The 27,388-nt window shown below is 40.0% G+C and overlaps 1 protein-coding gene across 2 annotated transcripts in view; it reads right to left on the bottom strand.

Moving 5' to 3' along the window:
- Window positions 1-27,388, bottom strand: part of FARP2 (FERM, ARH/RhoGEF and pleckstrin domain protein 2) — a 62,765-nt gene that overhangs the window by 24,275 nt on the left and 11,102 nt on the right. For both annotated transcript variants that reach the window (XM_035133926.2, XM_035133929.2), the window contains exons 3-13: window positions 24,137-24,241; window positions 22,193-22,235; window positions 20,938-21,016; window positions 18,318-18,415; window positions 15,739-15,853; window positions 11,827-11,974; window positions 11,048-11,143; window positions 9,838-10,001; window positions 9,595-9,663; window positions 8,609-8,666; window positions 6,695-6,947 (exon numbers count right to left, since the gene is read on the bottom strand). In XM_035133926.2, the coding sequence (XP_034989817.1) occupies window positions 6,695-6,947; window positions 8,609-8,666; window positions 9,595-9,663; window positions 9,838-10,001; window positions 11,048-11,143; window positions 11,827-11,974; window positions 15,739-15,853; window positions 18,318-18,415; window positions 20,938-21,016; window positions 22,193-22,235; window positions 24,137-24,241 (1,228 nt within the window). The remainder of the gene's footprint in view (window positions 1-6,694; window positions 6,948-8,608; window positions 8,667-9,594; window positions 9,664-9,837; window positions 10,002-11,047; window positions 11,144-11,826; window positions 11,975-15,738; window positions 15,854-18,317; window positions 18,416-20,937; window positions 21,017-22,192; window positions 22,236-24,136; window positions 24,242-27,388) is intronic.

The raw sequence follows: 27,388 nt of genomic DNA, 5'->3' as shown, positions 1-27,388 counted from the left end.
GTGTTTTGTAGGAACTTTCTGTCTGTACATTAGTACAGTTATAAAACAAAGAAATGAGAAAGATATGAAAATGTCAAAATTGTTGAAAAAATATTTTTTATAGCAAGTTTTGAGGATTTTTGATCCCAAATCCCAGGTGGTTTCTTGTACGTAAGGGGTCCAGCTGTATGTAGCTCAGTGTGCAAATTAAAGCAATATTTTCAAACAAAAAGGCTAATCAAGTATGGATAATGAAGGAGCAGCTTTAAACAAGAGAGACCATAAAATATTTGGATATGTCGAACTCCTTAATCTGCATAGGCTACTTAGATCTTTCATGGCCTATCCTGCAAGTTAAATGTTGGTCATCTTCACGGACTAATCTGCCTGAAACAAGCCAAGTACATTTTTAGTTGTGTTTGTGTATATAATTTATACTATAGATTTACAGTATATAGAATATGTAACACTAAAACAACAACTTATGATCATGGCCAGCTTGTTTTAAAGAAAGAACAGTAAAAATGGTTCAAGATAAATTCGCTGTTGTATTCCAGAATAAATTGTTGGATTATAAAGAGCCAACTACACTTCTAAAGTAAGGCAGCCTTACAAAATAATATAGTATGCCTTTAAAAAAAACTGTTAATGAAAGGTAAAAGCAAATTTATCATTCATATCAAATACTTCTTCATTTTATTGCATAAACAATTTCAAATTAGTACAAATTTGTAGATATATCATCAATAATTTCAACAGAAAACAAAAAAGTATAAAACAAACATCTGGAGTATAAAAATGATCATGATCAAAAAGTTGTAGTAAGGAATTCCAGTCCAATAAATGTAGTCCCCCCCCCTGAATATGTATCATTGTACTAAGAAACGGATAATACTAAGGCACAAATCATTTGAAACATAAAGCTTTACTATATGTATGCCCAGTATGTTCTGAACCTTTGCAGTCGGTTGCCAATACAGAGAATCTGTATTTTTTATGTGCTCCACATACTAAAGCTATGACTTGGTCCTAAATATGGCAAACTGTTTCTTATGATCTCACTCATACCAATGTTAATTACTGATGAACAATTGAAAATCAAATTCTTCATTAAGTGGATGAACCCCCTAAAATTTCACAAACAAGGAGTAAGATATTTAGCTGAAGTTAAGCATGAAGAGCTGCAAAAAGCTCACAATATTAATTTATTCAGCATGTGCATACAAGTATATATACTGCATTAATTGGGTGGGAAATTGAATATTAAAAATAAGTGACCATTGTAAGAATCAGTACTGACACATTTGCAATGAAAGTCTAACTAATGCATGTAATACCTGAAAGCTTAAAACTCGGCAAAATGACAATAATGGGAATGAATTACCAACAGGTTTTTAATTAATGCTCTTCTAAAGGCTTAACACACACACCATCCATAAGAATATATCTGATAGGAATTTCATTAGTCTTTTAAGGTTAGTAAACTGAATTTAAAAGTGAACCAGATTTCAAAATAAGCATGTCACTACTCATGTCAAGTGGTAAATAATTATTAGAAAAAGAAATTGCTTTAATAGCAAATTATATACCTAATTCTACAATGGATAAAGGTAAAGGGACCCTTGACCATTAGGTCCAGTCGTGACCGACTCTGTGGTTGTGGCACTCATCTCACGTTATTGGCCGAGGGAGCCGGCGTACAGCTTCCGGGTCATGTGGCCAGCATGACAAAGCCACTTCTGGCGAAGCAGAGCAGCACACAGAAACGCCATTTACCTTCCTGCTGTAGCGGTACCTATTTATCTACTTGCACTTTGACGTGCTTTCAAACTGCTAGGTTGGCAGGAGCAGGGAGTGAGCAACGGGAGCTCATTATAAATTATGTGTGGACAGCTCTGCCAAAGCTTAACTGTATATGGTTGTCAAGCTACAGCATTCAACCATATTCCATCAATCAAGTCATCCTTTATTTTTTATTGGGTCAAAATAAATATGTTTAAATGCAGAATGATTACAAACCTATAATAATGTCAGTAAATAATGCTTTGAGTATATCTGATTAAAATCTGAAGTATTTAATACTACATACCCATGTACCATAAAGTGCAGTCAAATACTTTATCAGTGTACAACGGAGCAAACTCACTTGCATGGATGTTTCTGCAACTATGAAAAAAGCTACCTATTATGTACAGATTTTTTATTTCCCCTGTATCTTAATGTCAGAGGAACATTCATTTGTGAATTTGCTCCCCACCTGCTTGTTGACCCCGAGGCAATCAGCTGCTACTTGCTATAATCTGCAACACACATGCACATTTATTTTAAAAACTGGAATTCTAGGCAAGTTTTTCTACCAACAACTAGATTTGTACTAACAGAAGCGGGAAATGAGCAAAACAGTGAAAATAATAATAAAACTAGCAAAATTAACGATACCACAAGATATGACTAGGGTAAACAAAAATGTTCATCTTCTGTAGCATGGATGGTTTAATACTGAACAAAACAGACTTGAACTATGACAAGTTTCTCAGAAGAAAATAGAATACACTATGAGAACTAACAAAGTGCAAGAGATCTCCCCTTGGAGTATAATAAAAAGGGAACTATTTCTACACACAAGCCCAAGGTCTTCTGTGAGGTTTGCAATCAAGAGGCAGAGCAAACCTCTGGTTCCTTACGACTTCTAGATCAGCCCTCCATTGCCCACATTCTGAATTCTTTATTTTTTTTATATAAAAAAAACTACTGGAAACTAACCAGCGGATCCAACACATTTCCTTTCTGCTATGCATATCAGTCCCAACTTCAATCAACATAACCTTGTCAATCCATAACTTCACAGCTTGGAGATAAACAGAAGCTGAATACGGTATTGTGAAATTTATTTTTACCTATATTTCACTAAGAATAAATAACAAGTTCAGACTTACCTAAAAAGTATGAGAGTTCAGGAACAATCTCATATTGGGAATGAAGGCAATTTGATGTGTTTTAAACAGAAAAACTATGTTGTTGTTAAAAAGGTTTTTTAAAAAAATATTAAGACATTCATAGGGAGGCAAGTAGTTATACCTCGGTTTGCGACCACAATTCGTTCCGGGGAGCTGGTAGCTTCCTGAGTTCGTCGTAAACTGAGGGGCTCTTCTGCGTGTGCGCGAAGCACTGATAGAGCGCTTCTGCGCATGCGCGCTCTGCACAGATCGCTTCTGTGCATCCGCGCACCGCGGAAGCCGGATGTAAGCACTTCCAGGTCCGCGGTGGTCACAAACCAATCAGTCGCAAACAGAGGTATGACTGTACTTACAAAACAGAAGGGCACGGAGTCCAAACAAATCCTGAAAATTTTACTTGATTTCAAAACATACAACATATTTAAGAACAACAGCTACTAGAAAAGCCTCTGGGGAAGTTAACAGGCACTTCTAGAAAATGCACCTGCATTTGACCAATCTTGTATTTAATTATGATGGTCTTGAATAAAATGTGGTTGTGTGCAATGCTCCAAATGGAAAGGAAAATGTTTTATTTCAGTAACTGAACTGATCTATTCAATAGGAAGCTTTAACAGGAAATTAGCTGTACTGTACTGTGCCAAGAGTTCAGAAGTGGATTGCCATAGATATGTTGTTTCTGAGAAGAAATACAATTACCGGTACCTCATATTACCATTTACTAACCGAGGTTATTTGTACAATCTCGGCATGTACCACCAGTCATTGATCATGACCAATATCTAATTTTAGCACTCCTAGCCTGTATCAGCAAAGGTGCATGCATTCTTAACTTTAAAATCTTACATAAGCAAATTCCTTTCTGAATTATGGTTGGGAAAGGGGGGGCACTTTAATCTAGTAATATAACTTTATGGCATTACCGTCATAGCTTTAGAATAAGCAAAGCAATACTTAAAATCCAAGGTAAATATAGACTATGAAAACCCAAGTTGCAGATATTCTCCAGATACCCACATGAAGTACAACCTGGCCCTACAGAGTCCTGGTACTTCTCTGAAAAACTAGAGGGGCAGAGATGTCAGATTTTTAAAAAAATATGGTATCGAAAGATTGCATTCCATGGTACAGTAAGCCAGCAACTTGTGCACATTCAGCCTTGTGTTTGGCCAAAACAAAAAACAAAACAAGAAAACAACTTTCTTTAAAAATGGAAGGGATGTCCTGGGGGAAAGACTTTGGCAATCCCACCCGCATTTGAACCCAGTGTGTTTTGACTTTATGTGATTTGGCTTTAGGCACGATCCTTGGAGCGTAACCCCCGGGTTAAATTGTGGGTTTACTGTATGTATTATTTAATGTGCTACTATCACAACTAGTATAAATTCTTGCTGATATAACAATTTCAGGCACATGGAGCATATCACTACAGGTATGATAAACTAGTGAAAGTGAATCTTGTACAGTATGTGGAAAGACTCAGAACAAAAAGCAAACTAATTGGCAGCCTGAAGGCAATTGCTCCATTATGCTGAGCTGCACTCTGATAAAATCAGCCTAATAAGAATTTGGTCAGGAGGATTATGAAAGTGGTTTTTTTAAAGTATGATAGGAAATCCACAGTGAAAACACACAGAGTATACAAACCAGATGTGCCTGGTTCCCTACCACTACCACAGAAAATCTGGTGAAGTTCATATATTGCACAATCTTCCCTTTCACACAGGTATAATTAGGAAATTATAATGGAAAGATACACAAGCCTATTTAATTAACTCAAGATATAATCCTTTCAGACACAGCCCTAACAGTATTTTAGTTTATTTCCTGTACAAGGTTTGCTTTCCTGCTTTGCAACCTAAATACATTCTTCAATGTCTATCAGGAGACCTGAGAGAACCAGGTTTGCCAACTCTCTTACCGCCATAATATAGTCTTGCAATACCACTTGTATATTCATAGTCTAACAATAATAAGATCATTTCCTTGAAGTAGTACCATCTTCAAATAAAAGCTCAAGCAAACCTTTCATATTGATTCGGTTAAGTTACAGCAGGGGTGGAGAACCTGTGGCCCTCCAGATGCTGTTCCATGGCCAATAATCATGCATGATGTGATTTGTAGTCCAACAGCATATGGAGGACCACAAGTTCCCTATCCCTGTGTTATAGGCTTGTTTCTGCAGAGTAAGGAGTTAAAATTCTACAGTAACAAAACACCAACAAGGAAGCACAAAATATGGCAATGGCCATTCAAGACATTTACTGCTCATCAGCAACGGTGCTTTGTAGATAGTTTGTTATTTGCAAAGTGTACTTAAGTTCAAAATTCAGTGACGCCGTGCATCCATAAGGTGCAGTGACCTTCACCACAGATGGTTTAAACCAGGCATCCCAAAACTTCAGCCCTCCAGATGTTTTGGACTACAATTCCCATCTTCCCCGACTACTGGTCCTGTTAGCTAGGGATCATTGGAGTTGTAGGCCATAACATCTGGAGGGCGGCAATTTGGGGGTGCCTGGTTTAAACAATTGCTGGGTGATAAAAAGGCATAGTACAAAACATTAGAAAAATTATAATGGCTAGTCTGCACCACTGACATCTACACTTCAAAGTAGCAACTAATTTATGATGGCTTGAGAAAAATTGGGATAAGGATTTTTAAAAAGGACATGAATTTGAAATCCAAACACTAGAATGAACCACGTCAGAAACAATCTACATTATCTTTTCTCTTTCAAAACCAGATTCCCGAAAGCATAAATTAGCGCAATATCAACCAAAATACTAATGGCTTGTGTGTGTATCTTCTGTTTTATCTTCCTGGGTGAGATTCTTAAGATTATTCTGAAAATCAAGAGTGAAATTCTCTCTAGTAGCCTCAGCAAAGGAGTTGCTGAAAAAGAGGTTTATGTCTAATGGGGCTGCAGTTTCTGAATCCCATGAGTCATCAGTGCTACTAGAGTCTTCTGTAGTGGTAGGTGGATAGCTCAGCTGTTCCAACTGGTCAATAATGTCAGTGAACTGAAAAGCTGAACTTGACTCAGAGCGAACTGAATATGCCGGAAAATTCACCATTGAACTAGCTTCAGAGTGATTAGCAGAGCTATAAGTGTGCAAAAATGGCATACCATTTAATGTCAAATTGTTGAGAGAACTACTTTCAGAACGGTTGTTAATTAGTGAACTAGTTTCAGAAGGACTCAGAAGACTTTGCATTCTGCTTGCCTGAGCTTTAACTTCAAATAATTCCGAGGTATCTGATGGCTGTTCATTCCCATTGAAATCACTCTCTCCTTCAAATTCAAACTCATGGTCCATGTTCATATCTACTGCTTCTATGGAACACCTATCAGGACTTGACTGAGAAGACATCATATTTCTTTGCAGAATTTCTTTAGTTAAAGCAGGTGAATCTGAGAGACAATTAGTTAAATCTGACTCCTGCAAATCTAAACCATCATACAAATAGGAAAATGCTTCAGAACCTCCAGCAAAAAAGGAAATTTCTGCTGGATCATCATCAATGAACTCTTCTGAAACCTGAAGCTGGGAGCTAACCAGTTTTACAAGTGAGGCACCCCTACCTTGAGGCAGATGCTGTTTAGCAGCAATGGCCATACCTGTGGTAAAGTCATCCACATAATTGTCATTTTTACAAGTAATCCTACCTTCTACTGCTACACCTAAACCACAACTACTCTCAACATCAGTACAAGTGGGGGTGCAGTTTTCTGCAACTTTACAAAGCCCAACACCTTGGAATGACTGGAGTACTGGTGATCCAGGCTGCTGTATCACTTTCTTCCCAGTTTCTTCTGATGTCCCACTATTTGCTTCTGCGGCCAAGCTCCTTGTATGGGATATTCTGGGCTCCAAAAAGAAAGGATTGCTCTCTGTGAAAGTGGGCAAGCTGGCAATGTTTGTGGCTAACACATTATCCGAATGGAAGGAGGCATATGTACATGCATTAGGCCCAGGGGTTCTTAATCCTTCTGTAAATGAGGCACTCTGAGGAGAAAAACAAGAGAGGAAGCTGTTAGAGAATCTGTTTTAGGATATATCTAACCATGTCCACTTGAATTGACAGATAAACATGTTTATAAGTTCATGAATTTTACCGAGACGACTTGATTGTGAAGACTGTGGGACTCATCCTTGCCCGTTTTCAGTGTGAGAGACACTACCACATGACAAAGGTGGGTGAATCAGTGCCCTCTGCTCTATCTATGGCATTTTAAATCTGGGTCAAGTGTTCAGTCATCCATGATTTGTATTAATTTTAGAAAAAAGCATATTGTGCCAACTTTTTAAAGGTAACCATTTCATTGAGTCTTGAGCTTTGAAAGCCTATTTCTTCAGATATGGTGGAGGGATAAATTCAGTATGTGACTATTATACATAGGCAGATAGTATTGATCTCTCACTGGTTTCTATAGATATTTCATGTCTGTTTTGCATTCCTTCCTTTACTCTTTTATGTAGAACTGGCCCTGTTTGGTCTTTATAAAATGGCAGAGGGAATTATCATGAGGTGATGTATCTTTATTATATGAAATGGAAGATGAATAAACTCTTCATAGTATGGCTAATGGTGTTTCCAAATATAATGTTCAGAGTAGATGAATGAAGAAAACTGGCCCTGGGTTTCTTACAGATAACTCTTCCTTCTAATGTCTACATGAGATTATGCTGGTTTAGAATTCTGGATTTGGGACCAGAGAAAGTTGATTCATTATATGACTGTGTTAACTGTAACAGTAATTATGCATGCAATCTTGACACTCTGAAATGGCATCTATAGAAAAGTTTTAGTTATTGCAGCAGTAAGGAGATTTATTTGCTATACACTGGTAAATCATATTGATAATGAACTATAGGCTCCTGGTTGATAAAGACATATGAATTATTTAGGATCAAATATTGATCTGGATCCAAAGAACTGCACTGTTCCATGTGCCCAAAATAAGATTCATGGTTTTAGAACGGCGACCCCACCCACCCATATACATTCCATGTAGCAAATTTCTTTTGCAAGTAGGTTTTATATGCAGTTTGCTATATGACATGGAGGTCTGCCATTCAAGAGAAAAAAAGCTAATAATTGTTTTCCTGTACAAGCTGAAAAACTCTGAAGTTGCTTCAACAGTACACACATATTTAACATTACCACCAGAATTGGGGGACGCGTGTGGCGTTGTGGGTTAAACCACAGAGCCTAGGGCTTGCTGATCAGAAGGTTGGCGGTTCGAATCCCCGCGACGGGGTGAGCTCCCGTTGCTCGGTTCCAGTTCCTAGCAGTTTGAAAGCACGTCAAAGTGCAAGTGGATAAAAAGGTACAGCTACAGCGGGTAGGTAAACGGTGTTTCTGTGTGCTGCTCTGGTTCGCCAGAAGCGGCTTTGTCATGCTGGCCACATGACCTGGAAGCTGTACACTGGCTCCCTCAGCCAATAATGTGAGATGAGCGCAGCAACCCCACAGTTGGTCATGACTGGACCTAATGGTCAGGGATCCCTTTACCTTTACCTTACCAGAATTGGACAAGGCTGAACAGAGCAATGATTGAAAATATATAGAATTTTAAATGCAGACATCATTCATGCTTTAGAATGAAAAGACTGAGATTCATAATCTTTCTGATAATTCAAAACAGGTTAATATCAAGACTAACCTGTTTGGGTGTATCAGCATGCAAGGTGTGAGCAGACATTCTAGTTTTACTATGCCTCCTGTAAAGAAAGAATATGCTGTGATACCCTGATCACTTCATTAGCTATATACAGAAAGCAAACAGGGGGCCTTCAGTAAGAAGCTATTCCTGAAACATAACCTACTTCATAAGACTGTTAAGTGTGATAAAGATTAATAGTAATAAATCAACGAGCCTCAGAATTTTGTCATTCATGGATAGTTTTATCTGTTAGATGCAGTGACTGCAAATTATAGTTTTAACTAGAGAGAGGGGAAAGCTGCAAAAATGTATTTCCATATTCTGTAAGTTTTAACACAAATATTAAAATACAAATCCAGGACAGGACACATTTTTAACATTCAAAAAAATGCTTAAAATGTTTATTCATGTGGTCCAGATGCTCAAGATCTGATACACCTCTCCAAACTCTCAATAGCCAATTTTGGGGTGCAAGGGGCTACAGCATGGAAGAAGAATGACCAGAAATCACCTCCCTCCCTGTTCTGCTGACAGATGCTTTTTGTCAGCAGAAGGGAAGCTCTGGATACCATCTGGTAAGTATAACAATGAACAAATGCAAGATGGTTTACAACATTGGAACAAAAAAAAAGACTCCATGTCTCTAGTTGGCACTATGTGAAGCAAAAGTGAAGATTAAGCCAACATATATCCATACCATTCAATCAAATCACTTTTTTGAATTTGAAACATGTTAAATAGTTTGTCAATTGCAGCTCCTTCCTACTCAACATAATTCCCAGTGTCAAGTATTTAACATTTTAATTAATTAAATTTGGAATATAAAAATGTCAAATTCTGAAGCTGACAAAACTCCAGAAAACAATAATACTTTAACAGTTTAAAATCTCTAGGGAAAAAAGGACTTTCATTATTGTAGACTAGACTAAGGAAGATACAAAATAAGAACATTAAAGACTCTTTGCTTATATAAAAGAGCTTGTTACCTTTCATATGGGATTTTTTTCAACCCACTTTCTTTAACATAATCCACCAATTGTTTCTGTGTACGCCCACTGCGAAGAAATGAATATGAATGTTACAAAAAATATCCAGGAAAAGTACATAAAATCCTGGGCTTCTTGTACTCAAGAAATAAAGATCCTAAACCTTTAATTTAAAAGGAATTACTTCCGAAGTTTTTCTTGCTTCCATTTTCCTGGATCAAAATGAACTGGGTTATATCATACCTGTATCTGAAAGATGACCCTCTGCTGAAAAAGACTGCTTTTGACTTTGGTTTTGGCTGATCAAATAGCCTGAAGAAAGTGTGATATTCAACACATATTTTCCAGAAGTTCTTGCACTCGTCTCTACTTCCCAAAAGAAACTCCAGAGTGTCTTGATATGGACCCTAGAAATGAAACACAAAATGGGACTTTGTCATGCTACCTCTGCTCATTTAAGGTTACAATGAGAAAATATTTAATAAAACTTTATTCAACAGAAACAGATAGAAGTGAAGAGAAAAACAAAAATTAACAACAAATAATATAGACAAGGAGAAAAAATCAGGAGTGATTATAATGGATTCAATTATAAAATTATAAACGGGGTATAAAAACACAACTTACATTGTACAATGAAGGAAACAGGAATAAATAAAAAGGTCTTGCCTGTCTATAGAAGCCACCCAATAAAAACATATTTCAAAGGGATTTGCAACCCATGTGACTAGGATGTCAATAATAATAATTCCTATACCCGCAGGTCTCAGGGCAGTTCACAGGATAAAGTCACAATATAAAAACACAGAATACATAATCAAAATAAAAACAAGTACAACTCAATAACCTCCCTCCATAAATAACCTCCAGAGGTGAAATCAGAAGGATCAAAATCACTCTCAATGGGTCAAATGCCCCATCATTTTTTCTGAGATAGCAATGAATGTAGGATTCTTGAACTAGTTATCTAGGGTACATCATGAAACATCTTTCCAGCCCTGTGTAATAACTAATCAAGTGGCTACAAATTATACAATTAACTGTTTACATATAAGATCCACATCACCTTTCTAAAAATAGACAAAATACATAGTTTAGGGTCCAGGGTCATATTTTTTAATATCATGGTTCAATGTAGGCCTCAAGAACATGCTCTAGAGCAGTGGTTCCCAACTTTTACAAGTGTTAGGACCTCTTTTTAACTTTTTTTTGCGCAGATGGGCTCCTTTGAAAGACAAGTCAGAAGATAAATAAACTTAAATAATAAATTAATTTTAGAAATACAAGAGAAATTCAGACTTTAATGAAATATGGATTTTACTAGAATGCTTTTATTGTAGTGCTATTACCGATGAATGAATGGCATTAACAGTACTGAATACTGCATGAACATCATTTCATATTTGAGTCATGATTGAAACTGTAGAAGTGACATTATCATGCAAGTACTTACATGAACTTCTGGATGAAGCTTGATAAGGAATCGTTTTCTTTTGAAGCTTATTTTTCGGACTTTGGACCAGTTGAAAGTATTGATTTTTGTATTACCCTGTGTTCAATTCAATATAAAATAACTGAGGTATATTATACACCGGTTTTAAACAGAACGTAAATTATAGACTATCAAACCTTTTTTCTATCTACAGTAAATCATATCGTCTGGATCAGATAACTGATAATTTAAAACAACAAGACTGTTAAAAGAACTTCTAGTTCTGAAAGCAGCCCTCCCTGATCTTGCTACTCTACCTTTGACATCTGAGATACGTCTTTTCAGGATCCACACTATTCCTGTGATTGCAACCTGTTTTAACTGTTTTTAATTCTGAAAGTTAAATTGTTGTAACATGCCCTAGGACCTACTGGTGAAAGGTGGGTAACAGATTTATTACAACAACTACTACTACATTTGGACTACAACATCAGCCCAAGCCAGCATAATGAAGGCAGTATCACAAACACTCCCATTAGTCTCAAAGAAGAAGCTGCTGCAATGGTGCCCTACTGATCCCATCTGGGTTTGATGAAGAGTGCTGCTGCCACAAAGGTATCTGCAAACATCAAATTGTCTGTTGAGACTGCAAAGACTGTCATGGCAAGGATGTAGTAGCCATTCATTCAGAATCAATTGCTACATGCTCTAAAGCAGGCATATGGGTCTATCCTCGGGATTTAAAGTCTTCTGTCTGCATAACTACAAAAAGCTTCTCACTTTAAATACTGCTTTCCTACCTGGAATACCAGTACGCCCATGTTCGATACAGCCAGATTAATTTTTGTTCCCTCACGGTCAGATGCCAGGTGAAATCTCATGCCATACATTTCCAACTTCCGAGCTATTTCAAGCACCTGGAAATCTGATTCAGCTGGAGTTTGGCCCCTGTGTTACCAAAATTGAAAATATTATTAATTACTTATAACACTATCCAAAGCTATGAAACAGGAAAAAGACTCTAATACAGTTCAACAAGTTTAATGAGATCATATCCATATTAGTACCCTGTTTCTCATATTTTAAGACATACCCATAAAATAAGCCATAGCAGGATTTTTAAGCATTCGAGGAATATAAGCCATACCCCGAAAATAAGACATAGTGATAGGTGCAGCAGCAATGCCGGCCGTGGCAGGAGGAGGAGGAAAAAAATAAGACATCCCTTGAAAATAAGCCATAGTGTGTTTTTTTGAGGAAAAAATAAATATAAGACATGTCTTATAATATGAGAAACACGGTAAGCAGTCACTAAGCTTCAGAGTTATTCAGTTTCACTCTGACAGACCAAAAGAGAAAAACCAACTAGCATAAAAATACAGTGGCACCTCGACTTACGAAGGCGATCTGTTCCACAGTGCTCTTCATAAGTCAAAACCTTCGGATGTCGAAGCATCCATTTTGCGCATGCGCGAAGCGCAATTTTCAATTTTGCACTTCTGCGCAGGCGCAGAACGCGCGCACGACGAAAATACTTCCGGGTTTGCCGACTACGTTAAGTCGAAACCTTCGGAAGTCATGGCATTCAGAAGTCGAGATACCACAAATGGAAGAGCAAATGGCAATCTAGTTGAAGTCATAATCAGACTCAGAGACACTTAATTATTCTTTAAAACTAGCGTATCCTTAAAATGCCCTTTGTTATTTCATAATTTTAAATGTGAAAAGCTATGTATTCCATAATTTTGTAAAAGAGGATACGCCAACATCTAATCTCTCTGTCTTTATTTGAAAACATGAGAGCAAGTCAGTAAGTAGGCAAGCCCAATTGGTCCCATGGCTTTGCAATGTTCAAGACAGATGCACTACAATAGCATCAGTTGACTGTGTCTTTGTATATAGACAACTGGCTCCTGGTGGTTCTCATACCCACCCATTATCTGCAGTTGATAGGTGTCAATCCTTAACAGTTGCCCTTAAGTCTGTCTTATGAATTAAAATGATTGTATTATCCTAGTACAAGGGCAGATCCCCATTATGAATTTAAAGAATACAGTGGAACCTCGGTTTATGAACACCTCTGTTTATGAATTTTCGGTTTATGAACACTGCGGACCCATCTGGAACGGATTAATTCATTTTCCATTACTTTCAATGGGAAAGTTTGCTTCAGTTTATGAACGCTTCAGTTTATGAACAGACTTCCGGAACCAATTACACCCATGCTTCAGTTTATGAACGCTTCAGTTTAAGTACTCCACGGACCCATCTGGAACGGATTAATCCACTTTCCATTATTTTCAATGGGAAAGTTTGCTTCAGTTTATGAACGCTTCAGTTTAAGTACCCCGTGGACGCTTCAGTTTATGAACAGACTTCCGGAACCAATTGTGTTCATAAACCGAGGTACCACTGTATCTAACACACATTCAAAGCACATGATTTCACCCAAAGAATCCTGCAGTTTCCCCCTCACAGAGCTACAATTCCCAGCACCTTTAACAAACTTCGATTCCCAGGATTCTTTGGGGGACATTATATGCTTTAAATGTGCACTGATTGTGTTTTAAATGTATGGTGTGGATGTGCCACAGTTGTGTGCAAGTGGTGTTAGCACCCTCTGCGACATGCTAGGTCAATTCACTAACACCTTGGGTAGTATCAGTCCTGAAAATGCAAACACTCCCCCCAAGCTGTGGTTCCTCTTAGTCTTCTGCCTGTTTGGGGATCAACAGTCAAGTCTGTTACAGATTGCTTGTTGCCTTCTACCCCGTATCTCCTCCATCACAAAAAAGTGGAGAAGGGGGCATGTAAGCCACAGGCTCATGCACACAGATTATAGAGATATTTATTACAGATTAAAATGGTCAACATTTCTATGCTGTGCTAGTGACCAGAAGAAATCCCTGAATAAATGTTTGCCTAAAAAAACTGATCAACGTTCTTAAATAACCTTTTCCACCTAGAGAAGATACAGTACTTTATTTCTGAAGTGAGAAAAACCAGTAATTATGCCAAGTGATTTACCCTATGCAAGCAAATGTTTACAAGGGTAAAGCACAGTGAGTAATTATCTTCAGTTGTTTTCAGTCGACTAAGCCTCACAGACTGGCCTGAAAACAATCTGGTCTAATTTTGTTATCTGCTAAGCAGATCAAACCGCTTAGCCATCCTACAACCAGTGAACAGCCAATTTACAGAATTTTCTCAACAATAAATATATTCCTGCAGTTGATGTCTAGGTTTTTTTGTTGTTGTTTTTTAAAAAAGTTCTGACCTTGCATGGACAATAAATAGTTCAACGTTATTACAATATTCACCAATAAATCAGGGTCAAACTGACATAAATGTAATAAGATACTATACTTTGAAAAGGCCATTAGGCATTGTTAACTGGCCAATACTGCCACTTTTAACCTGGATTACTTCACATTAATTTGTAAACTGCATAAGTGAACGAAGTATAATTGCTACATTGGCATTCATAAGGCCCAAGCAATATTGAAAAACATAGTTCCAGTCATATACTTGCTAATGGCAGGGGAAATAGTGATGGAGTAGAGAATACTTTTAGAGAATTGGTAGAAGGGAGGGGGTAGTTTGGGAATTCTAAGAAACAAAAAAATCAGTGTTTGGGAATTCTAAGAAACAAAAAAATCAGTGCCGTTTTGAAAGAAGTGTTTAAAATCAGTGCTATTTTGAAAGGTTTATTCCACCATCTTGATTCAAAATGATATCCTATATTATAGGAGAAAACACTGAGGGAAACATTATGCTTAAACCCCATGAAATTGGTTCTTCTTAAATTTCAATTCTATTCAAGAAAGCTTCAAAACCTGTCAAATACCATTGTAAAGAATAAAAGAACAGATTAAATGATTATGTGGTCAGTTTCAGAGTCACACATCTAAAAGACTATACAATAAGGAAGAGTATCAAATAAATGTAACGATTGTATCCATCTAAGTCATTCTCCAAGTAGACCCACTGAAAATCAATGGACCAACACCAAACTCCTACTTTGAGGGAAAGTTGCCCAGCTTATAGTCTTAATTTACAACTGCTGCTGCAAACCTACTCAGTGGAGTGAGATATTTCACCTTTGGGATAAGACTCCACCCTGGAAGGTCTACCTGCCAATCAAGCATAAACTGATTTGCTAGCACTTCCCCTTTCTGTTTCTGTACTCAAAAGCCCCGTGGAGTATGTACTGGACAACCTTGCATTTGCACTACTTTTTTAAAAATAGAACTTAGAAACAAGGTTTTCAAAAGAAAAGTGAGGCGAAGACTTCTGCCTTTTCCTTTATTTTGTCACTGTCTAAGCTATAAAAAGAAAGAATTTAATATGTTTGTTTGCACTGAGCATGAACATGGTCAGAAATGTGGAACCTCTAAAAGCAACATTTTTAAACAGTTGTAGTCCTGACATTTGTCAATGGATTCTTCTCAAATTTGGGCATATTATACCACTCTGGAAGTAAATTATAGGAGTCAAATTTCATGCCACAGACAATTTTTCTTGATTTTAGGACCAACAGGTCACCTAGCCAACACAACACACATAACTAAATTCTCCTTCTAGCATTACTACGAAGGTATAGGTGAAATAACTTACTGTTAATGAGAGATATAGACATGCTGATTTTATCAATAACAGCAACAAATAGTTCTATGCTGAATACCAGAAATTAAACATCCATTTGCACTTACATGTGCTTCCTGTGAAATTCAAGTATTTTTCCTTGCAGTCTTTCTTGGTTTGGAAAGTACCGGTTGTTTTTAAGATGCTCTCGGTCCCCAGATTCATCAAAATCTCCTAACTCAGCTGTGATAGAAGAGAAAAATATATTTGAAAGAAAATAATGCTTCACTATTGCAATTGTTCCATAAAGTTAGCAAATGGATCCTTGAAAGTATCTTCATCTTACAATAACTATTGGTTCTCAATAGCATATGGGATGCAAATGACAAGATTTGGTACCCCTTTATAAAGTTTTCAAATGATCACCCTGATGACTGGCACCCACCAGATTCACAAAATGGACTTTGGTAAGACCTAATAGACTGATCTGTTTCCTGGGGGAGGGGGTGTCGGGAAAAGGGAAAATTCAATGTTCCTGTGCTATCAGAATCAACATATGTGTGAGTAGTTAAGTTCCCTAGGAAATTCAACATAGGCACATGTAACTTTTTTAAAAAAAGTAAACTTCTAAAAGCAAGCTGATAAGACAGAAAAGGGAACATTCTTCAGAATGTATGAAGGCTTACTAAAAGCATGATAACAGATATTCAAACAGAATGTATGCCTCCTATGGTTCCCCCCCCTTTGTAAATGGTATTTATATCAGATTCAAAAGAGCCCAAAGAAGTCATAGTAGATGCTTGCATGGTTAATGAGCAACACAAGTGCTAATCAATTAAGTTAAGCAAAAATGGCTTCTGGGAGCAACTATAATAGAAGCAGGAAACTAGCCAGGGAAGCTGTTGTAACTGCTGGATGACAAAGAAGCAAAATAACTACAGTGGAACCTCGGTTTACGAACACAATTGGTTCCAGAAGTCTGTTCATAAACCGAAGTGTTCATAAACCGAAGCGAACTTTCCCATTGAAAGTAATGGGAAGTTGATTAATCCGTTCTAGACGGGGGGAAAACACCCCCTAGAACGGATTAACTGCTTCGCTCCGATGCCTTTGCGGAGGCTGGGGGCCTCCGCAAAGGCATCGTAGTGAAGCCCCAGCCTCCAGAAGGCATCGGAGCCGGGACTTCGCTCCGATGCCTTTGCGGAGGCCAGTGTCGCGAAAGCGGTCCCCGGCCTCCGCAAAGGCATCGGAGCGAAGTCCCGGCTCTGATGCCTTCCGGAGGCCGGGGAGCGTTTCCGCAACTGGGCTGTGCAGCCGCGAAAGCGGTCCCCGGCCTCCGCAAAGGCATCAGAGCGAAGTCCCGGCTCCGATACCTTCCGGAGGCCGGGGACCACTTTCGCGGCTGCACAGCCCAGTCACGGAAACGCTCCCTGGCCTCTGGAAGGCATTGGAGCGAAGTCCCAGCTCCGATGCCTTCCGGAGGCTGGGGCATCGCGCCGATGCCTTTGCTGTGAGGAGCCGAGTCGTGCCGCGGTGCTTGCTGTACACCCGCTTCTTCTGCCGGATCGGCTGCAAGGGGATGTTGTCGGTGGCACGGCCCCGACAACATCCCCTTGCAGCCGGTCCGTCAGAAGAAGCGGATTGACAGCAAGCACTGCGGCGCGCCTTTGCTGTGAGAAGCCGAGTCGTGCCGCGGTGCTTGCTGTACACCCGCTTCTTCTGCCGGATCGGCTGCAAGGGGATGTTGTCGGTGGCACGGCCCCGACAACATCCCCTTGCAGCCGGTCCGTCAGAAGAAGCGGATTGACAGCAAGCAGCCGAGGCGCGCCACGGTGCTTGCTTCCCATTCGCTTTTTCTGCCGGACCGGCTGCAAGGGGATGTTGTCGGCATTCGACAACATCCCCTTGCAGCCGATCCGGCTGCAAGGGGATGTCGGCGTTCGACAATATCCCCTTGCAGCCGATCCAGCAGATGAAGCGAATGGGAAGCAAGCACCGCGACGTGCCTCGGCTCCTCGCAGCCGACGGGCCGAGGCCTCGCCACAGCCAGCGCGCCTTCCTGGGCTCTCCTGCCCGGCTTGGGTGGTCGCCGGGGCGGCCGCCTTTCTCTTGCTGACTTTGTGCTGCGGCTCTCTCGGCGACGCCGCCGGCGGCTGCTGCGCCTTGGCCCTGCCTTCGTCGCCGCCGACCCCCCAGCCTGCCCGGTCGTCCTCGGCAACACCTCCGCTGCAATCAGAGTGCGGAGGGGCTGGGCTGCGCCTGGCGAGGCTGGTACGGTAGTCCGAAGGGAGATCCTCCCCGCCGGCGCTCTTCCTCGGCCGCCGCGGCCATGACGGACAATATCAGAAGAAGCGGGTGGGCAGCAAGCAGCATGGCGGGTAAGGCAGCGCCGGGCCCGGCTCCCCTTGGCGCGCCTCGGCTCCTCGCAGCCGACTGGCCTCGGCTTCGCCGCAGCCAGCGCGCCTTCCTGGGCTCTCCTGCCCGGCTTGGATGGACACCGGGGCAGCCTCCTTTCTCTCCCTGTCTCAGAAACCTTGGAAACCTCGGGTTACTTACTTCCGGGTTAGGATGGTTCGTAAACCGAAAGTTCGTAACCCGAGGTGTTCGTAAACCGAGGTTCCACTGTACTGATGAAGGAAACTGTAGAGAAGCTGAATGGATTCTTTGTATCTGTGTGCTCAATATATAAGTGGCATTAGATACTTACACTGCAGAAGGTGAGAGATGAGGAGTGCTGCTGTATTGTCATTGCAGATAAGGCGTTCCTCAGCTAGATCTCTCTTGATTTGCAAAGCAAATAGATACCTAAAGGAAGGAAAAGCTATAGTATCATATTTTGTCCATTTTACTAGCTGTTTAGAAGCAGGAAATGAAAAATGGCCCATGCAGGACTACTACAGGCCAGTTAGTAGCTGCATTTATGCACAATGCTGACATTGAAGGCAACGTCTGAGTGATAACTAAGAGTAGTAATATAGCATTGTCTCCTCCCCCTCATCCCGCCAGCCTACTTAGTGACAGCCATTTACTACTACCACATCAGATCACCAGCTGTTGCTAGCCAAGATATCTGCTGTCACCAAGCAACATACAACTGCACTACCTCTAAGACTGGCAGGCTTTGTATCAAATGTGGCTAAGACTTGTTCAATTTTGAGGTTCAGCTATAGCTCTTGCTACCGTCACAACCCTACAACCCTTTCTATCTACTAGCTTCCCTGTGACTGACTCGTGTCCTGAAGAACCCACCCCCAAAAAGCTTTCTAGTTAAGCAACATATTTAAGACTTTCAAAATCTATATTAATCATTTTGTACAGTGGTACCTTGACTTACGAAGGCGATCCGTTCTGCGGTGCTCTTCGTAAGTCAAAGTCTTCAGTTGCTGAAGCGCCCGTTTTGTGCATGCGCGAAGCGCGATTTTGCGCTTCTGTGCAGGCGCCAATTGCGTGCGTCGCTTCTGCGCAGGCACAGAACGCGCACGAGGCGAAAAGACTTCCAGGTTTGCCAACTTCGGAAATTGAAACCTTCGGAAGTCGAGACATTCGGAATCGAGGTACCACTGTAATGCTATTATTTCTTCAGGTACTATCCTCCACAGAGCATGATAGAACATGCATCCTCACCCATTTCTTATGACTTAGGAGAAACTATGTAATAGATACTTTTTCAAATATAGCAACATATCCAGTATACCCTGCAGCCATTGACGGCAGTCATTTAGGAAAGGAGGAGTGCAAACAACAGAAAATGGCAGCAAGTAGTTTTAGCAGCAGCTGAACAGAAAAACTGACAAGCACAGAATCACTGGTGGAAAGGTAGGACTGAAGTAGACAATATAGGAAACACAAATGGCACAATTTGGCAGAAAAACAGGTATGAAAGGGCTGGAAGTGAGTAGATCTGCAAGAGGAAGACTTCAATGAGACTCAGTAAGAACATAGGAGACACCATTTCATAGGTACTTTCAACTCAAAGCATCACAAGAGAACACAACCAAATGGCACAGCAGTTGGGAACAGAATGAGAAAGATCAGATAAAAAATACTGAAATTCATAACATCCAAAGGCAACAAACAGAAATATGACTTGCTACCCTGAAGAACCAATCCTAGTATTTGTAAACTACCATACCAGTGTAATCTTATAAATGTTTATGCAGAAGTAGTCCTGTTGTGTTTAATGGGATTTGTTGTTGTTGTTCTTTAGTCGTGTCCGACTCTTTGTGACCCCATGGACCAGAGGACGCCAGGCACTCCTGTCTTCCACTGCCTCCCGCAGTTTGGTCAAACTCATGTTGGTAGCTTCAAGAACACTGTCCAACCATCTCATCCTCTGTCGTCCCCTTCCCCTTGTGCCCTCCATCTTTCCCAACATCCAGGGAGTCTTCTCTTCTCATGAGGTGGCCAAAGTATTGGAGTCTCAGCTTCACGATCTGTCCTTCCAGTGAGCACTCAGGGCTGATTTCCTTCAGAATGGATAGGTTTGATCTTCTTGCAGTCCATAGGACTCTCAAGAGCCTCCTCCAGCACCATAATTCAAAAGCATCAATTCTTCAGCGCTCAGCCTTCTTTATGGTCCAGCTCTCATTTCCATACATAGCTTTAACTATACGGACCTTTGTCAGCAAGGTGATATCTCTGCTTTTTAAGATGCTGTCTAGGTTTGTCATTGCTTTTCTCCCAAGAAGCAGGCGTCTTAATTTCATGACTGCTGTCACCATCTGCAGTGATCATGGTACCCAAGAAAGTAAAATCTCTCACTGCCTCCATTTCTTCGCCTTCTATTTGCCAGGAGGTGACGGGACCAGTGGCCATGATCTTGGTTTTTTTGATGTTGAGCTTCAGACCATATTTTGTGCTCTCCTCTTTCACCCTCATTAAAAGGTTCTTTAATTCCTCCTCACTTAATGGGATTTACTCCCATGTAAATATGCACAGGTCAGGATAACAACCTGAAACTAATTCCTTCAGTAGCACCTTAAAGACCAACTAAGTTTTTATTCGACTCAGACCAACACGGCTACCTACCTGTAACTAGAACCTGAAACTACTGCACCAAGCAACCAAACAAGTTCTTTATCTCTTGAGACAATTTTTAAACATGGACATTTTGACCACATTCTTGCCAAGTATATCCTCTTTGCACACAGCTGAAGCAGCGTCACTGCCACTTGATTAGATCAGGTAAAACATGCTTTCATTCAAGGCTACACACACATACAAACTCTGGCAGTGAATTCACAGGTCTCTTGAGTTTAAAGATATTAATCTTTCTTTCCTATTTCCATTGTAAATTATTGTGGAATTAATAGTGCCACATTGTTTACCTGGTATACTCCTCTTGCAGTTGACCAGGGTCAGGAGGAAAGAACTTTACTGCTAGACGAAGCAATGCATTCTTTGGTCCTAAAATAAAACCAATGCATTCTATTAACTTTTACCTTTATAGCTGAAACACTGAATCTGAATACCAATTGCCAACTCTCAAAAGTGAGGTAATAGGAATTAGGCATTTAGTGAATGGATCATGAACATTTCAACTTAAATACAGTAACTCTGAAGTATACCAACATAATTCTGAAACATGGTTGTAATATACACCCTAAGCAGGTGATCTGAAATACAGGAGAAGAACCTATACTATCTAAAGTGCCAGTGGTAGGTAGCTGTTGAAAACTACTAAATGGTGGAAGGAAAGGGATTAAAGGGATTATGGCAAAACTGGGAGCCAAAATAATACAAGAATATCAAAGAACAGTAAAATGGGCTGAATGAATGTGGGAAGTGGGCATAATCAAAAACTGAAATAGGACCTCATGAAGCTCCTAAGGTGATCCAAATTCTAAGGAAATTGCAGCCAGAAAACAAATGTTGATCTGTGGAACAGTGGAACAGGTGCATTTTAAAATGTTTTGTTTACTTTTGTTGTATTTTTATTTTTGATACAAGTCATTTTATTATTGATTTAAATTGCTGAACGAGCTAGTGGGAATGTAATTTTGTAAAGCTGCTTTAAAATCACTTTTGTGTTTTCCATATGAATGTTCTCCAATTCCATTGATTAAGTGAACCTGTGTGTCATACAAAACAGATTATCTTCATTTGCTTCAAATCTCTAGAACGGTCTTCCCCAACATAGTGTCTTTCATATGTCTTGGACTACAATTCCTATCATCTTCACCATTGACCATGGTAGCTGGGAATGATGAGAGCTGTAGCCCAAAACTTCTGGAGGGCACCAGGATATGGAAAGTCAGGCAATCAAATTCTGGCTTAATAAAGTAGCACAGGCATGAGCTGCATGCACCTTACCACAGTTAAAAGTATGCTCCGAAATCCTGGCTTACTGGGAGACATGAACCATAGTTCTCAGTTCAGACTTAACAGGAAGCTACAATTAACTGTGGCTTCCTGGATGGTTTCACTGGTTGCACAAAGAGGCAGCAAAGGGGCTGCATGTGGGTGCACACAGCTCATAGATATCCTGTCTTAATCTTCCAAATGTGGCCATGTTAAGAATAGCACCAAAAAGTTGCTAGAATTCTAGAAAGAAACACAAATAGAAATAGTATATATACTTACTTCGTATTTGTTTAAATATAGGTTTCATAGGCTCAAGCCAAATCTGAACAAGGAAAAAAGAGCTTAGATAAATAATTAAGCAAACACTGCAGCAGTAAATAAAGCCACACAGAGAAAATAATTCTAGCACCTGTAAACCAATACTTCCCTACACCCCCATTTCAGTTAAACAAATGTTTTAGTTAAAGGAATAAACCTCAAAATGTCTATACATAGACAGTGAAAAATATAGCAGAAAAGGTAGCAGAAGGAAGAAAGTTTCCTGAAGCGAATGAAGAAAAAGCACTGAGTTCTATGGTAGTTATAGCAGAGCACCTTTTGGAAGGATCACGGGAAAATTCATTTATACTAATACTTGTGAAACAGAGTCTCTTGCCCAAGAAACTTATGACAACTCTTTCTGGAGGTTTCAGTGAGGAGATGGAATGAAATCTGCCCAAGATAATAAAGCTAGAGGGCAAAGATTAGAATGAATGACTTGAAATTCCTTTCAACTATATGAATGCATTTATTCATGCAAACTTCAAAAATAACGTCAAAGATTTTTTTATCCACTGAGAAAAAAAGTTTTTTGCAAAAGGTCTAGATAGAACTCTACATCTAAATATGCAAATTCTGCCATCAAATGAAGTACATCAGGCAAGTGTTGTTTGAGTACACTGAATGTCTAGATTCAATTCAATCTGGGTTCAGGCCTGGTTTCATGATTGAATCAGCGTTTGTCACCCTCAAAAGAGGGACAACGAAAATGCAACCCTGTTACTCTTACTTGCTCTCTCAGTGGTTTTTGACCCCACTGACCATATCTTCCTACATCAACTGTTCAGAATCAGTACAGGAGACAATGTCTTGCAGTACCACTGTTCCTATGGGTGAGTTCAGAGTGTAACAGTGGGACAGCACTGTTCTATGGCCTCCTGCACTTGTGTTATGTGATTTTGCAAGGCACAATTTGGTCCCCAGTGCTATTTAACATCTACATCCTCTACTCCTCCTTAACATCTGGATCAGGAAAGGCTGTGCAAGTCCTGGACCTATGCCTGAATGCAGTGGTGGACTGGATGAGGGCCAACAAACTGAGTTTGAAACCTGGTACGAAAGAGGCTCTGTGGGTAGGTTCTTACATCCTGAAGGCACTGCACTGCCTCTGAAGAATCAGGTACTGTATGTAGTTTAGATAAATCTTTGTCATTAGAGGTCCATGTGAACTCTGTGGCTAGCAGTGCCTTTCACCAATGACAGTATATGGATCGGGATAGCCAATGTAGTCCATGCAACAACATGTGCAATGGTGCACTTCAGCACATGTCTAGTTGACTTCACATCAAGCCTTATGCTATTTGTGTCAGGTATTGTCAGGCCTGTTTCATTGCTCAAGGTTATATTACTTGATCCCAGCCATGGACTTCCTAAACAGCTTTGTTTGATCAACGTTTTACTTTTATCCCTTGTACCACAACATATTGATTCTGTGTCAAAAGGTACAGTACAAATACTACTCAGTAGAAATGAGATTCCAATTTATACAGCACTCCATTTCAACTCTAAAAATGCTAATGATGTGGCATGGTGTCTTTTCTTGAAACACCGTTCTTTTTGAATCATAGCAAAAACTAAGAAAATTCATTGAAAACTAACTACCAGTAAGCACTCAAATTAAGAGAGCTCCATAATAAGCAGAGCAGATAGTGCTTGTTTTAAAAATGGAAGGACCAAAAAAGAGCATTCAACAAAACAGTGTAGGGTTATTATTTGAATCAACTGCAGCTGCATCACTATGGTGCTGCTTTGCTTACCTGTAATATAATCCTCTTTCCCCTACATAAAATGAATTTTTGTGCAAATTTAACCAGAGTAGAACTAACAAATGCCTTTCTTTCAAAACAAAGCTGAAAACACATCTATTTAAAGGTGTTTATATTGAGATAAAAACATATTACATACCCAATATGATTGCATGTTCTGGAATTCAATTCCAAAGTAGTCCGATTCAACCAAATTCAACCGATTAAATACTTCTGTCAGCAGTTTCTGGCCATAACATTTTGACTAGGAAAATTAAAATAAAGTGAAAATGTACAGTTGAGTTTACTTGAAAAGTAATGGCTAAAGTTGGTTTCAAACCTTAACCTGGAAACAAAAAGATAAAAATAGTTCATGGCAATTTAATGCTACTTCTGCACATATATCCATCAACACAATGCATTAGAATTCTTCTTTCTTTGCCACTTCCATGTGGCCTGCATTAAAAAAAAAAGAACCACAACTGTTAAAATGTTCATGCCATATAAAAATACACAGCATATTAACAGATACACTGTTCTGTAAAATCTTAAACATTATGGGAACAAACATGAATACATATCAAAAAGACTGGGCAATATCCAATTAGTCAAAGTCAGAGTAAATCCCCTGAAATTTGAGTATGGATATCACTCATTATCCAGTTCCAGGGGAACCTATAACAAAATGTTTCTCACATGCTATTTTAAAGTTTTTAGATCAACTTGGAGAAAATATATACTAGATTCTGACTAAATACAGAAGAAAGATCTCTTTTAGGACCAAGGTCTTAAGATCCACCTTCAATCCAATGCGTCTTTGCATTCAATGCTTTATTCTGAAACAAGCTAAAAGTCACGTCAAAGACAGTGCTCCCTTGTCGAGATGTTTCCGAGTGAGAGAAGCAGTTTCTTTCAAAATTTCAATGGCTGTTAACTGGAGTGAAAAACGTATACAGCTCAGTTAAACTAAGGAACATGGGAAGATTTTTGTAACTTTCTCTCTTAAAGACAGATGGATACTTTTTCAGGGGTGAGCCTGAGATAATCTCTCAATGATATAGTAGAAACTCATTAATCCCAATACAAAACACTTTAAAGCCTTCACTTGATTAAAACTGATTCCATGATCCTCTAGCACACGTAATGACCTTGCTTGAACACAACACTAAGCTATGGTTTACCTGTGTGAGCTGGTCAAGTCTCAGGATTCCATAATCCCCATACTCTACTCTTCCAGCATAGCCACAAAGTGATCAGATTATTTTGCATCAGTTTTCACTTAACCAGTTTAGCAGGTTGTACAAATGTTAAACCATGATTAATCTTAACTATAGTTAGCGAAACAAAGCATATTCAGAAATTATTGATTGAAGTTTGCTTGTTTCAGAAATTTACAATTGCCCATAGTTTGTCTGGTTTTGGATGTCACTACAAGCTGTGGTTGATCTGATGCAAAAATCTGCAATTTCCTCCACTAAGGAGTAAAGCCTACATAAAACCAGAGCGGAGTCCCTTGTACACCCTCCGGCAACTCCTGCAGGCAAGCTGGTGCCAAACATATCTCTCTGCTTTTCTTTGAACGACATCAGCAAGGCCGGTCTTATAGTCTTGGCAGCCCAGGACCTCCATACACACTGCCCAGGGTTGTGCCCCAGGTCACTTTGGTGCTGCCTAAACAGCAGATTGATTTCACCCCCAGGGGTGCACTCCTTCGCTCCGGGCCTCCGCAAAGGCATTGGAGCGTCCGCAGCCATGGAAGCGCTCCCATGCCTTCGCCGAGGCTCGGAGCAAAAGCCCAGCCTTGGCGAAGGCATTGGAGCACTTCCGTGGCTGCGGCCCAGTTGCGGAAGTGCTCCGATGCCTTCGCCGAGGCCCGGAGCAAAGGCCCAGCCTCGGCGAAGGCATAGGAGCGCCCGCAGCCACAGAAGCACTCTGATGCCTTCGCCGAGGCTCAGAGTGAAGACCTGGCCTTGGTGAAAGCATCGGAGCGTCCGCAGCCACGGAAGCGCTCTGATGCCTTCGCCGAAGCCTGGAGCGAATGCCCGGCCTCCGCGAAGGCATCGGAGTGCTTCCCTGGCTTTGGCCCAGTCGCGGAAGCGCTCTGATGCCCCCCACCCCCCTCCTTTAAAAAGAACAGCTGGTCGGGGGTCCCTGCCAGCGCGGTGGCGCCGGACGGGGCCTCGCTCCCGTGCTTCCCGCCGGCTTCTCACAGGAGCAAAGAGGACCCTGAACCCCCATCCAAACAATGACTATCATAAGCCCAGGTAAGAAAAAAAAATCGCATTTTTATTTTGTCTTATTTTATAGTACAGTACATTAATTATTGCCTTCATTTTATGTATCAATGGTCTTGGTAGACAGTAAAATTTGTGTTAAATTGCTGCTTTAGGGGGTGTTTTTCATCGCCTGGAACGGATTAAACCACTTTCCATTACTTTCAATGGGTAAGTTCGCTTCAGTTTATGAACGCTTCAGTTTATGAACAGACTTCCGGAACCAATTTTGGTTGTAAACCGAGGTACCACTGTATCTAGTACTAAATATTTGAAGATCTTTAAGACTTTTCCAAATGCATTCCAAGCACGGTTTGCATTCTTAAGCACTGACCCAAATATATCAACAACTGTTATCTGTTATCGCTCTAATACTAGAGGAATGCAGTGTAGGGCTTGCGAATGAGAATTCAATATGAACTAACTGATCACATTCAATCCAAACTTTGAACATCTTGAACGGGTTAACTTCCATCACTTGCCTTTTTTGTTAACTGTATATTAATTATGCCATTTCCATCTAGTATATAGGTGGTACATTTCAAAATACATTTATTGTAAGCAAATTTTACTAAAATGGAAGTAGAAGGTTTTTACCAATTTCAATCACACTAGAACATAGCAGGAGTTTCTATTAAGTACTTTTAAACAAAAGCTGGATTGTACAGCGCCTTCTTAAGATCTTACAGTAGTGTTAGAGAGAAGTTAGCCTTGACATTTCATGACTCTTCCAACAATCAATTTCATTATAGGGTTGAGATTTTGATGCCAAATAAATTCTGAATGCTAGAAAACACACACATACACACAGTCAAAACTCTCCCAGAACAGTCTCCATCAGCAGCTATTCCCCAGATTACATGGGATGGAGAGAATATCAAGGAGATGAAGCAACACTGTAAGATAAAGGTTGCATCATTGGGGCTTTTTAATATAGAGAAAAGACAAGTAAGAGATGATGTGATAAAAGTGTATACATGGAGTAAAGAGGGAGAAAGTGGATGGAAAACAAAATTTCTCGCTCTCTCTTAACACTAGAACTCACTGACATCCAATGAAGCTGAATGTTGGAGGATTCAGGACAGAAAGTACTTCTTTACATACCACATGTTGCTTTATTCGGTTATAAGTCACAGTGA

Source organism: Zootoca vivipara, chromosome 5 (genome assembly GCF_963506605.1).
Source record: "Zootoca vivipara chromosome 5, rZooViv1.1, whole genome shotgun sequence".
NCBI lineage: Eukaryota > Metazoa > Chordata > Lepidosauria > Squamata > Lacertidae > Zootoca > Zootoca vivipara.
The sequence above is the reverse complement of the archived record's forward strand: the minus strand, read 5'-3'. Positions and strand labels throughout refer to the sequence as shown.